The sequence below is a fragment of the Prorops nasuta genome, unplaced genomic scaffold (assembly GCF_024137725.1).
Source record: "Prorops nasuta isolate Cenicafe-Biocafe unplaced genomic scaffold, Cenicafe_Pnas_1.2 PNAS00019, whole genome shotgun sequence".
Taxonomy (NCBI): domain Eukaryota; kingdom Metazoa; phylum Arthropoda; class Insecta; order Hymenoptera; family Bethylidae; genus Prorops; species Prorops nasuta.
In genome coordinates, this window is record NW_027116816.1 from 741200 (window position 1) to 754221 (window position 13022).

General features: G+C 38.0%; 1 protein-coding gene across 8 annotated transcripts in view; it reads left to right on the top strand.

The window, feature by feature from the left end:
• LOC136780525 (prominin-like protein) overlaps window positions 1-12725 on the top strand; it is a 32397-nt gene extending 19672 nt beyond the window's left edge. Inside the window, exons 2-16 of one of the 8 annotated variants that reach the window (XR_010823768.1) lie at window positions 4323-4596; window positions 4753-5105; window positions 5196-5317; window positions 5428-5451; window positions 6548-6843; window positions 6911-7060; window positions 7160-7375; window positions 7482-8037; window positions 8121-8279; window positions 8355-8476; window positions 9050-9100; window positions 9839-9997; window positions 10374-10466; window positions 10823-10879; window positions 11492-11600. Coding sequence is in view for 6 of the 8 variants with exons in the window: in XM_066738942.1 (XP_066595039.1) it covers window positions 4323-4596; window positions 4753-5105; window positions 5196-5317; window positions 5428-5451; window positions 6548-6843; window positions 6911-7060; window positions 7160-7375; window positions 7482-8037; window positions 8121-8279; window positions 8355-8476; window positions 9050-9100; window positions 9839-9997; window positions 10374-10466; window positions 10560-10710 (2726 nt within the window). In the remaining 2 variants the exon portion in view is untranslated. Of the gene's footprint in view, window positions 1-4322; window positions 4597-4752; window positions 5106-5195; window positions 5318-5427; window positions 5452-6547; window positions 6844-6910; window positions 7061-7159; window positions 7376-7481; window positions 8038-8120; window positions 8280-8354; window positions 8477-9049; window positions 9101-9838; window positions 9998-10373; window positions 10467-10559; window positions 10802-10822; window positions 10880-11491; window positions 11603-11718 lie in introns of those variants that run through there. The other 7 variants (XM_066738944.1, XR_010823769.1, XM_066738946.1 and 4 more) reach the window with 7 other exon arrangements.
• The last annotated feature ends 297 nt before the right edge of the window (window positions 12726-13022 follow it).

The following is a 13022-nucleotide window of genomic DNA, read 5'->3' on the forward strand; positions in this document are numbered from 1 at the left end:
ATATGCCAGGGGGAAGAGGGTAACGTTAATCGGAATATTGATCAATTTTCTCATACAATAATGGAAAATGACTAGTGACAAGAATTTTTCAATAAAGAAAAGTGTTGACGAACCTGCAACAGTAACTCGAACTTATCAGATCGATTAGAGTGGCCTTCTTAATTTCTTCCTCTGCAATCTTTTCATTTCAATTACCCGTTATCTCATAGTTTGTTTATCGATCTTTAATGCAATAACAAAAATAAAATTAATGCTCAACGGTCGAGCCTTTTCCGATTCTTCATTCTTTATACACTCTTTCAGTTGCTTTATTCATTATTTTATTATCGATCAATAAGTTAACTGCTGGTGCTTGAAAGAAAAATACGATAATCTTGCATCTAATCGAATGCTTCGGCGGTATTTCAATTCTGTCGATAATTGAAAATTTGTCATTCGCTGTAAACGCGTACGTATACTATTTTCCTGATTTTAAAAAACCACTGCATAAATTAATGAGCGTGTCGCTCCAACTTTTTCGCAGTGAGGAAAATTTAGTGGAAGATTAGATTACGGACGTGAGAATGGTTAAAAAAGAAGGCTGCTCGAGTCGTGGAAGGCGACGATATATTAACATAAGCATGGAGGTCAATGACTTTTAAGAATCGATCGAGACACAACACGCAGAGCCTTCCGCTGCACCGGCTAAACCCAGCGATATATACGATTCGCTAGACCATAATATAATACACTATAGCGAACATTTTTTAACTCGTCTTATTTTGAGAAAGCAAAGAAACATTGCGTAGAGAAGAGTGGCTGCATTTATTTTTCACGCTGAAACCTTGCTCGATGCAGTTGAAAAAAGTAAAGAAACGCATTGCGCGATATTTTAGTCGAGCTAAACAGGAGATACGGCTGACATCGTCCTTTCTTGTGTCTAGAATGATATATACACACACATATATATATACACTGTCGTGATGTTTTTCTCACGAAACTGCAATGATCCGATTGGTGGAAGCTCGCAGAAGCTTCTTCTTCGAATCTTCCCATTTGCAATTTCAATCCTTTTCTATTTCACACACAATAGGGGATGTGTCTCCTTACGTATATATATATCTCTCTCTCTCTCTCTATATATATATGTAATTACTGCATTGCAACCGGCTGAAATTGAGATTTCCATCCAAATACACCGACGAGTAATAAAATGTTGGAAGAAAGAAAGGAAAAGTCTCGTCCTACCATTCGACTGTTTTTCTCGTGTACGCGTAAAGTGGACGGACGGGGGATTAGGTATATATGTATATACATATATATAGACATATAAGGGATGGCAACGAGCATTTTCCTGCGTATCGCGAACCCTCGTTTTATTTATAAACATACACCGTGTAAGACCGCGCGTATATATATGTAGATGTGGAACGGTGCTGCTGGATACGCTTGGCAGGAAAATTTAGCTCGATAAAATAGCGCAAACTGTATCACCCCCCACTCTATCAGTATTATCGCTCTCGCTATGCTCAACTAGATATGCCCTCGAAAACCCTAACGCGCTATGCCACAGTTCATGGAACTTGATTGGCACTGGCCTCCACCACTTTAGCTCAACAATTTCCAACAGAGCCTTCCGTTTCATTTCAACACAATATACTTTACCAATCTGCAGTATATATACAGTTTAACTTTTTTTCTTCTTTTCTGTATATCGTACCAGAATCAGTGCAAGCAGTTCCTCCTTGTATTACTCATCCAACTAATCAACGCAATAAAAATAATTATCATCATCTCGCGAGAACGATGATAGTGATTCTATTTTCATATATGATATTATAGTATAGATAAATTAAAGTTTCTGATTCACATTTCCTACCAATAACTCATCACGCGTGTACTGGATGTTATTTCGTAGGAAAAATGTTTGTAACGAGCGAAGCACGAAAGTGCAATATTTTCGTGTAGGTAACGCAGAGAGAGAGAGAGAGAGAGAGGAGCTGCAGCAGATTTTCAGCTTTTTTGGCAAGTGAAATTTTGGAAAATGCGAGATTTTAAGAGGATTACAGTGGGTGAGATTGCGAGCTACTTGGCTTCGTTTAAGCTTTCGCTCTATGGCTGCAATAAATCCCAAGCTGCACACGGATTCGCGTGATTTCTCTTCGTGCCCTACAACTCACTGCTCTCAACCTTCCAATTAACTGCATGCCAATTTACAAAGTCACTCTGGCTGCCACTGATGAATCTTCTCCTTACGACCGCTCGCATAAGCTTTCCACTCGAATATATTCCATAAATTACATTTTTTCAGGTTTTTTCTCTGAAAATACTCACATATTTCTGCGAAAAATCGATGGAAAACTTAGGGAGCCCTCGGGACAGCGGAATATATATTATCTAACCGAACGTGTTTGGAAATGAGTTATTTATCGTCAAATTATAGCCTCTATTCATTAAAGGACTACAAGAATTTGCGGTTGAGCAATCTAATTAGCTCTGGAGAACCTTTGCTGCAGAAGAATAATCGGGAGTAATATCGGACAATTTATCACGGATGAAGCGAGATAAAAAAAAAGGCAATTTTCAGCATGTATAGGTAATCGAGTGAGAAAGATTCGAGGGAGGAGGAAAAATGCTTCAGCTCGCTATTATTCGTGATTGAGTCGAGCCAGAGGATGATTCGTTGGAGCAGAATGACGCGTGATGTTTCTCGGATAACGGCGGTGGTGGAAAATGCGGCATCGAGTTCCCAAGTTTTCGCGTGTCAAACGTGCGCACCAGCAGCAGTTGCTCCACAACAATGAAAGCAATTATTTTCTCCGAATGAAACAACAAGAGGAAGAAAAAGCATCGTGGAAATTAAAGCGATCCGAGCGAGTGTACGCGAGAGATGGCACGTTGCTTTGCCACTTATTCCCTCTGAAATCTCGTTTCTATCGGGTCAAGAGAGAGAGTTCCAAGAAAGTATCACGATTAGTCGTTAAAACCTTATCGATGACCTTTTATCCATCAGAGCCATAATCACCACCACCACCCAGTTTTGTCCGCTTATCATTATATATGGTCCATTATATTCATCACCATCTCCTCCTCTCGTTACATTGGTATAATTCCAGTAAAGAGGAAAAATCTAGTTTTCTTGAAAAAAATTCTAGAAGGAATAAAGAAAATTGATTTTTTCAATAGGTTGGATCCTAAATCAATTTTATCATCAATGGGCGTTGGAAAAAATCGTATAAACTTTCTTTGTTCGGCGCATCGCGCTGATGTAATCAGTTTGTTTATTCGTTTCCCGCCATTCAGAATTCCCCCTTTCAATCACGCGCACTAATAATTCAAGCAAAAGCGGATTTGACGCTCCGATTCATCTACTAAAATTATGCTTTCGTCGTTGCAAATGTTTGAAAGCTGCGCAAAAGATTATCCCCCCTTCTTTTTCCATATAAATATGGAGCAGAATCGATGGCTTTTAAAAGCAATGGAGAGAGTAGAAAAATCTTTCAATTTACTTTCCGTGTGAAATATGGTTTAGCGATTGCGCCAGGTTGCATGTGCACGAGTATTGAGTAGCAGCTACAGTGGCGGGCGAGCGAACGGGCAGCAGTCAGCCAGCCAGAGCCAACATATATATCCTCCAATGGAAATGGACTGCTTTAACTTTGTCTTCGATTCAGCATCGTTTGTCCGAGACAGTCGCGACCCATTTTTCCAGCTTGCGGCCTTTCAGCGGGAGATAAATTTTCCTCGCTCTCCCTCCCAATGTCTTTCGTCTCAAATTATACTCTTTTCCTTACCAACTCGTCGCTTTACGATCCTGCGCCAACCCATTGACCCCTTTTCTTCTTCCCCCTTATCATTCCTCATTTTCCTCCTGTAAATCTCCAAGATTTACCAGACCTCTTTGATTCAGCATCCGGAAAACAAAATTTCAAAGAATTAGATTTATCCAAGCTTATTTATGTTCTTCGGTCTTCTTACGAAACACTGTCTCGCTATATGCTCTCTCTCTCTCTCTCTCTCTCTCTCTCTCTCGCTCTCGCTCTCGCTCTCGCTCTCTTCCTACGACGCGTTTAGTACGGTCCCAATGATATATTTTTAATGGAAATGTTGCTGCAATTTACCCTTTGATTCACGGAAATTGGAGACTTTATTTTCTATGCTATGTATAACTCTACAACATATAGATATACATAATTTTTAGAGCGAACGAGCAATCGAGGATATACAATACTATTTGAATATAATTGTTATTATTATGAAAGGGGCTTGATGGAAATATATAAGCACAGTAAGAGACTATAAGGTTCAATGGACTTTTCATCGACGATTGTTGTGTGTTTCAGGCTTGATATCCTTTCGAGAAGGAGGAATAATCGACGTGGACGACGATCTTCTGAAACATTGGAAAATCCTGGTTGGCCATTACGGTGGCTTAGCTGGGATTGCCCTGATCGGTCTTCTCTTGGCAGCAGCTCTCCCCTGCGTCGGCCTCTTCTTCTGCTGCTGCAGGTGCGCCGGACGTTGCGGTGCAAGAACTCAACCCTTTGACAAGAAACACGATCACTGCCGAAAAATTATGCTCAGCATTTTCCTCATTGGAACGGCCACTGTCATTCTGTGAGTTTTCTCTCCTGCAAAGAGTAAACTATATAAATAATTATATATACTCACGCAGAAAGTTTCTAACATGAGATATAAACAATTCGTATACATGTATAGAGAGAGAGAGAGAGAGAAAGAAGAGTAGAGTTGACAAAAGTTGAAATTTTACAGATTTGGAGTGGTTTGTGCCTTTGTGACGAACGAGTACATGCAAGACGGGACCAAAGAGCTACCAGCCAATGCCAACACGAGTTTGAAGGACATCAAACTGTATTTGAGGACTACCAAACAGGAAATCAATAACGTCCTCAAGACTAATTACGACGAGCTTGAGATCACTTTGAATAACATACTGCAAGCTAGTGGTAGGATAGTGACGGAGCAGCTGGCCGAATATTCTCATGCAGTATCGTTAACGAGCTTGAACGACATTGTCTCCGGCTTGGAATCTATCAAGACGGACCTTTTAATGATGCACAAGATCACCCAGAATTTACGTACCAATGCTTCGGAATTGGACATTGGTTTGTACTTGCTGCTTCAGTTTCTGTTTCTCTCTTATTTTCACGGTGCAATTAAAAATCTCATCTGGTTATTTCATTGTCTATTTAAAGTGGTACGCGGGGTGAAGAGGGATTTGCTGAAAGCCCTGTCGTCCTGCACGACGCCCAATTGCAAGCAGGTCCTGCACGATTATCGAGTTAGCGAGATGTCGGTTAAAATAGACTTTGACAAGGTAAGGCAATATTTCTCTCTCTCTCTCTCTCCCTCTCGTTGCAATCATCATCGATTGCATTCACCGAAACATACCACACCACTCTTCATTAACATTCTTCTTTCACGCAGTACTTGGACCGATACTTTCCCAAGGTAATAAACCTATTGAATGACGAATGCATTTTATAATGATATGTAATTGGTTAGGCAATTAATGAGTAAAGACGTATCCATTGTATTCTCTCGAGCATTGAATTTTTTTAACGCTTATAAGTTTTTCTTTCCATTAGCTAAATTCGACGAGAGACACTCGTTCCTACTATTTAGTTTAAGTAAACTTGTATTATATAAAAAATAAATTAAAAAAGCTTTATAGAGTCGCGCCTTGATCAAGAACTCATCTGTGTAAATCGCTTGTGTTTTCCTCTTCTCTCTGGACAATTTTTCTTTCAAAATACTTATAAAAGGAAGCATCGATGATGTTAAGAGTAACATTGATGAGTCTCGTAAGCCAATGGGATTGTTTAGCTATGTTTTTCTTGATATTTAAAGACATAGCAACATTGCTAAGCTACGAATTTCAAATATAAAGTGCCATTGGTATACGATATAAAGAATTGTGTGAACTTGTTTGATTCCATGCTCGCCACAATAGCTTGATTCTGTAAGTTGTAAGCAACAGCATGTAGCTACCCTACCCATTTCTTCTCTACTCTCTCCTCTCATTTATAATGGTGTTTTAATATAGAACTTTTTAGTCTTGACCCCTTAGAAAAATAGGTTTCTCAAAGAGGTATTAATATCCTGTTTTTTTCTTAACCAGACTAAGTGTCTCTTATTTTCGTATTTTCTTCTTCTTCTTCTTCTTCTTCTTCTTCTTCTTCTTCTTCTTCTTTAATTGTAATTATAGATTTGAATTTACAAGCAAAAAACCTTAAATGTTGTTCCATCTCCATCCACCAAACTATTTTATAATTCACGTATTTCGTCTTTCACTTGTATCATACGAGCATCGACGTTGTTCATCATCACCATCACTCTCGTCTCATCAAACAAAATCTCTTTCTCCCTCCCTTTATCATGTGTAATTCATATTTTGGCATTATACTATAGATATTCGATATTTAAGGATTCACCACAAAGTTCGCATTTTCCCAAAGCCACTTCATTTTCATCGATTCATATTTTCATGTGAAACGTTATTTTCCCAGGAAGGAATGTCCTAATGTCAATTCTTGCAATTTTCCAGCTGCCGGATGTGACATTCGCACTGCGCAATATCACGATATTAATGGACGGTAATATAGTTTCGGAGGTCAGCCAAGGAAGGGAGTCCTTTTTAAAGATTCAAAAGGACATTCAACATGCCGTAAACCAGACGATACCTGTAGTAAGCGCGAGTATCAGAAGGGCAGGTGACTACCTTGCTAGCATTGCCAACAACATGACATCGCTTATCGACAGAATAAACAACGACATTGATAAAGTTTATATTCGCCATTTAGAAGTGGCTCGAACGCACATTGATCAATACTCGCCGTACAGGTAAATTGTTATTGATAAATCATTCTTGTCCCCGTATTAATTTCACAAATTCATCATTGGCTTCCAGGTATTATCTAGGACTCGGCATTTCCGGAGTTTTACTCACCGTTCTCATGTGCCTGACGTTCGGTCTCTTTTGTGGAATTTGCGGAAAACGACCCGATGGCTATGGAGACGATTGCTGCAACAAAGGATCCGGAGCTAGATTCCTCATGATGTTTGTATTCCCTATCAAAACCCATTGTTTTATTCAGTTTCTTTTTCTTAATAATTATTACGTTAACGAGGCAAACCCTTTAATCTTTCAACTTGACAGGGCTGTGTGGTTGATATTCCTTCTGACCAGTGTTTTAATGATCATAAACGTGGCTTATATGGTTACTGGCGTCATGGCGCAAAGAGGAGTTTGCGAACCACTTAAAAATCCCAAGGACAACCGTATGTTCGAACTCGTTGATCATGTAGTACCAATCAAAGATATACTATATCCGAAACGACCAGACGCAAGTATCAATATGAGCTACATCATCACGTATGTATATTTTATAAAAGAATATTTAATTTTAATGACAGTGGTAGTAAATTTTCATAGTCAAGGGCGGTTTTGCATTGACAATAACATGTATATCATTTTGCAGACAATGCCACGCGAACGAAGCAGCGTACAAAGTCTTGAAATTGAAGTACCTATTCGACGTTGATACCCTAAGAAGTTACGCTGGCCGTTACGATATAAATAATACGATTCAACAACTGCGGCGTAAAATTAACCTTTCACCCGGAGTGGTAATCCTGAAGGAGAGCGCTAGACAGAAATTAATGGATTTAGCGCAGAGTGGCTTGAGCGACATAAAATTTTATCAGTATGCCGAGTACCTAGCTGACAACATTACAAATATTAACTTTGAGCATCTAGCGAGTAAGCTTCGCGAGGTTTCCGCCAAGTTACCTCCTGGACAGCAAGAAATCAAAGATAGTCTAGATAAAAACGCTCATGATTTGGATCACTATCACAGAGACTTGGTAATACCCATGATAACGCTCAGTGCACAGCTGAGCGAAAGTGCACTCATGCTACAGGAGAACATTAAATTCAATCACAACTCTATGACCGAAGCCATTCATGATCTCGTCGCTGAGGTGACCAAAGCTCAGGAATTCTTGAATACCGGTGGTCCGGAATTTGTGCAAAACGTAATCCTTATGTACAATGATATGACAAACGAATAGGAATTAATCAACTAGTATAACTAACAATAATTGTATATATTCTACAGCTTGCCACGCGATTCGGTAATGCCTTCTTGCATCAAGTTGATGACTTCTTGGAACATGTTATTGAAAGTGCAATGAGCAAGGTAGGAAAATGTGCTCCAGTTTCCAATGCTTACAACGCCACATTGGTTGCCGGATGTAATAAAATCTTGGATCCATTCGTAAGTTTTCTTTTCACGGTTAACATAAAACAATGTTACTGGAGGTTATTCACCTTTGTTAGTTTTTTCTTGCAGAATGGTTTTTGGGCAAGCGTCGGCTGGTGCTTGATACTTTTCATACCGACGATTATACTGTGCGTGAAGCTCAGCGCTCTCTACCAGAAATCAGATCCATACCCAGGTCCCCTTGTCGAAGCGTAAGTGTTTCATTTTTACGTCTTCTTTTCGTTAAGTTTATTCAGCCTTTATACATTAATTGGCGCATGCAATCGTATTATCTTCTCTATTAGGAAATCTTTCATAAAAAAAAGGCTATATGTTTTATTTTTGGGCTGTTTTGTCCCAACAAAAGGATCTCTGTTTTTATTGTAATTGGTTTGACAATTTACTTGTCTTACTCGGGCTCTTAAGTTTCTTAGCATGAAACTATTAGCGCTTCATTTTTCGTAGAAGTTTCTTTTACATCAGCTATCAACTCAGATGTTTCCAATATCCAATTATTTTTACTGTCGAAGACGACGCGATATCGAAGCTTTCAATTCTCTTCATTTACATAATTTGTTCCTTTTTCTGCTTTCACCTACTTGCTCATCGTAATTGTTTAATATAATACTTTTTATAAATTAACAATGCATAGGAGAAAGAAGTTAAATCGAAAAAAAATGCGTGAAATTTCAACAGATTCGAATATTAAATTAAAATAGTTGAATACAATAGTTGAAAGAATAGAATGGTTGTTGGAATCTAACCGCTAACACGCTCCGTTCCAGTGAATATTTGTATGATGCATACGCAGACAGGGATAACGTACCCCTTGCCCAGTAAGTACACATCGATATGAATTAACCAAGAGTACCAAGCATGCCAAATAATATATTTATATTCTCATGCTGTTCACGAGAAAAGCAACGTTTATTTTTTTTTTTTTTATTTTAACGTCACAAGCTATATGATCCGAGCTACGGAATACATTCGATACGAGATGTCATTAGAATAATGGTCATAATAGATCAATGAATCTGTGTCGAGTAAACCGCCATATGCCTATACATCAAGAAGAAATTTTGTTCGAAAGATTAAACAACGTAAACATATTTTTATTCAGCTTGCAGTCTCTTATCTAAATATGCTTCTCGTCTGGACCGTATCTCGAATGACACTCCACATATATACGCCAGCTTCTTTTGCTTGTTTTTATTTAAGTATGATCAGATTGATTCGCGCATGAACCAGGATTAGTCTGATTAGCAAGCAAGACACATTTGCAAGGAAAATTAATGAGAAAACCTAGTACTCTGGTAAGAGCTCACTGAATAATACACTCTGATAAAAGGATGTGTTTATATTTTATTTGCAATTCACGCTTTGACATAGTGGCAATACTGTCAAAGGATCATATATAACAAAGATAGTGTATAATTAGTTGCCACTTAGAACTGTAACAATTAGTTATACACGGCAAGTTCGCTAGAGGCACGAGCTGAAATTTCTAACTCGCATGATGAGTAAGTGAATTTATAACTAAACAGTATCGGTTATCAATTGTTATTTATTTACAGCGTTCACGATAAGAAGCATACATCCCATAGCAGACATCCTGCCACTTACGTCGAAAGCTACGATGGACCAGCTGTAGCTTACAGCGATCGTGAAAGAATTTCAGACGCACACCAAAGCACATCTCATCACGATTCGAGATATTCAGATTTAGCACCCAAGTAAGTCTCCTCCAATTGAAACCTATGACCTTTCGACCATTGATAAAAGATTAAATAATTTCTTAGGGCGAAGCCTCTTGATTGATATAGAGTTCTTAGATCTTTCGCGTGTGTACAAATTTTCCCTCTTTTCAGTTTAGACGCACTTTAACTTTTCTGAGCTTTTGTGTATTTAAAGAAAAAATAACTTTACTGTAATACAGCTACTACCGATTGCTCGATTAGATCAATAGCATCAGTGTGTAGCAGCTACGAGCGAGATTTGTTAGTATTGAAGAATTGTAAAAAGTACGGAATACGCCTGAAAAAAATCTCCCAGTGTTCTCTTTCTCTTTCTCCATTACTTCATACTGGCCACTTCTACTCTGTTTTGCAGTCCCAGTGTATCGGGGCGAAGCCATAATAATTCTGCCCCTTCCAATACTGAAAATCACAATAGAATCTTTAGTGTTTCACTAGAGTCGTCGCAGTAAGTTTCTATAATGAAAAGCAGCGAATTTATCAGCTTCCAGTATTATTATAAACCATAAACGCACACTTACTTATAATTCATCGGTGAAAGAACAGAACTGCAAGGTCCCACGTTCTTCTCCTATCTTTGTTCCTTCATTGAAGAAAAAAGAGCGGGGGTTCCCACTCATCGGGCAGTGATTCTTCATATTGACAGTGTTATTGGTGTTTCACAGAGAAACGTTCGTACAGACAGACAATAGTAAACGTGTTGCGTTTATAATTTGTTGTTTTATGAATGTCCTGTGTTTTATTTTCAATGCCGTATGATTCTAGCATTGTTGGTCACAGTTTTTCTCTTCCGGTTATTTCCAGGTGAGTGGGAACCTTGCGGGGGGGCAACTTCTCGCGTCTCTCGAAACACCTCTGCACGTAAGTCGCAAAGGCCATTCTTAAGAAGCAGCTCTTTCTTCGTTATCCCTTATAGAAACCATGCACCCACCCCACCTTGCTTCCCATCCTCTCTTTCACCCATCCTGCTCAAACGGTAGCTTTAATCAAAACGATATTATACATTATTTTCAGAAACAATCCTTTACCAGTATAGTATTTGTGTGTAAACATACCGAGAACATTCCACATTAAAGACAAACTTGTACAATATTATCGTTTTGGCATTTCATACCAGGTCATATTGTTTCACGAAAGCATGCCAACGACTTATAATTTTATTCTACGCTGTTTCCCTGTTCATTTCCTATATTCTTTTTTTTTTTTTTTTTTTTTTTTTAATATTTTTTGTGTATCCATTTCTCTCGATATACAATTAAGAGCTTAATGGTATTTGGAGCCTTTACTTGTTTCGCTTGCAAATGTTCTTTTATATGTTTGCTGAGATCTTGCGTGAAAAATCCATATTACAAAGTTTTCTGTTATTAGCGCAATATCATTTGTAAATACAATAGCTTGACTACCAGTGTGGAAAATGATATTTTTCACTTTGATCGTACATAGGCATAATAAGATTCATTCGTTGCTTTACAGGAATTGGGAATTTCCTAATGGTGGACCACCAAGATACCAACCAGCTGCTGGAGCTCCTCCTTTAAGCACAGAATACGAACGTCCACCGCCTTATTATTATCCTGGACCAGGGTAAGCTAGATGGTCGTAAGACTATTTTTGCCAATACCTTTGCAAAAGCATATTTTCGCATTTGCGCATTTTCCCTTTTCCCCCTATTTGATTTGAAATGTTTGGAACGTTTTCAGGGACAGAAATTAGGAAACAAGTGCCGTGGCATGCACGAAAGCAGCGCTCTACAGTGTGGCAACCCATAGTCTTACAAAAAGCTACAAACGAAGGCTGAAGAAACAGGAGAAGCTCGGATGTAAGCGGGAATACGTTTGACTTCTGCCAAACCAACTTCAATTGCTCCTGAGCATGTCACGGACTCGGATTAGATATCCGAATAAGAACCAACATCAACATTCTTATTACAGACTGAACAATCAGAATGACGATCCGTACTCGGCGTCTTCCCTTGATACGAATAGTGCAATCCATACGTGTGTTTATTATCGTTAGTAGTTTTATTACCATTGTCTTTATTATTATTCATGAATACGTTTCACGTATGGCTCACGAAGGAGAGGCGTTGTTGCGGATTGGGATGATACGAATTTATGATTAAGAATCTCTGAACGATGTTTTAAAGAAACATCCGTAGAAGAAAGAGATAGACGGAAGCGATAACAGATACAGAAACATCTATAATCGTTAAAGCGTTTTTGACTTTATGTCCAATAATTTAGTCTAGCCGATTATCAATAATTTCTCATTATTTATGACTGCCCGATTAATTTACTGTATTACTTTTAAGTCAGAAATAATTTGACTGTTGATTATCAATGTATAGTGCTTTAAATCCTAAACTGTATAAGCATCGATTGTAGTATGTTTTAAAATGACTTTGCAGTAACGACAGATTTCAACTTTGCATTGTCTTGCTTATTTCATGAATATGCACGCCAGTCTATTACCTTTAACGGCGTCTATCCAAATACACAAATTGAATTCTTTTGAGAGGAGATTTCAGGGGTATTGGGAAAGAAGATAATGTTGTCGTTTTTGTGATATATGTAAGATTTGATACTCATAAGTTTGGTAAGTGATTTCGATAAAAATGTTTAAAGTATAAAGAAGGAAGCATTCCGAGGTATGGGAATGTCTCGAATCGAACAAAAAGTAAAAAAATAATAAATTTTCGCTATTAAAATCCATTGGATATTTAATCAATCTTTCCTTTGTCCACATACAATTATTTCAAGCAATTTTAATTAAATCTGTTTATACAAAAGAATTTTTGTACAGTAATCATTTGGAAGCGAATATTTCTAGTGGAGAATGAAAAATACAGACAATTATAATTTTATGGTGCCAATCAAAGAAAATAATTGAGTAACGCGTTATAATCTACGAAAGAGTTTTTAGCGATGTATCTCGCCATATTAAAATGCCAAACAACATTTTCGTAGGAAAATCGAAGCTTGAAGATTTAAAAGTAAATTCTAAG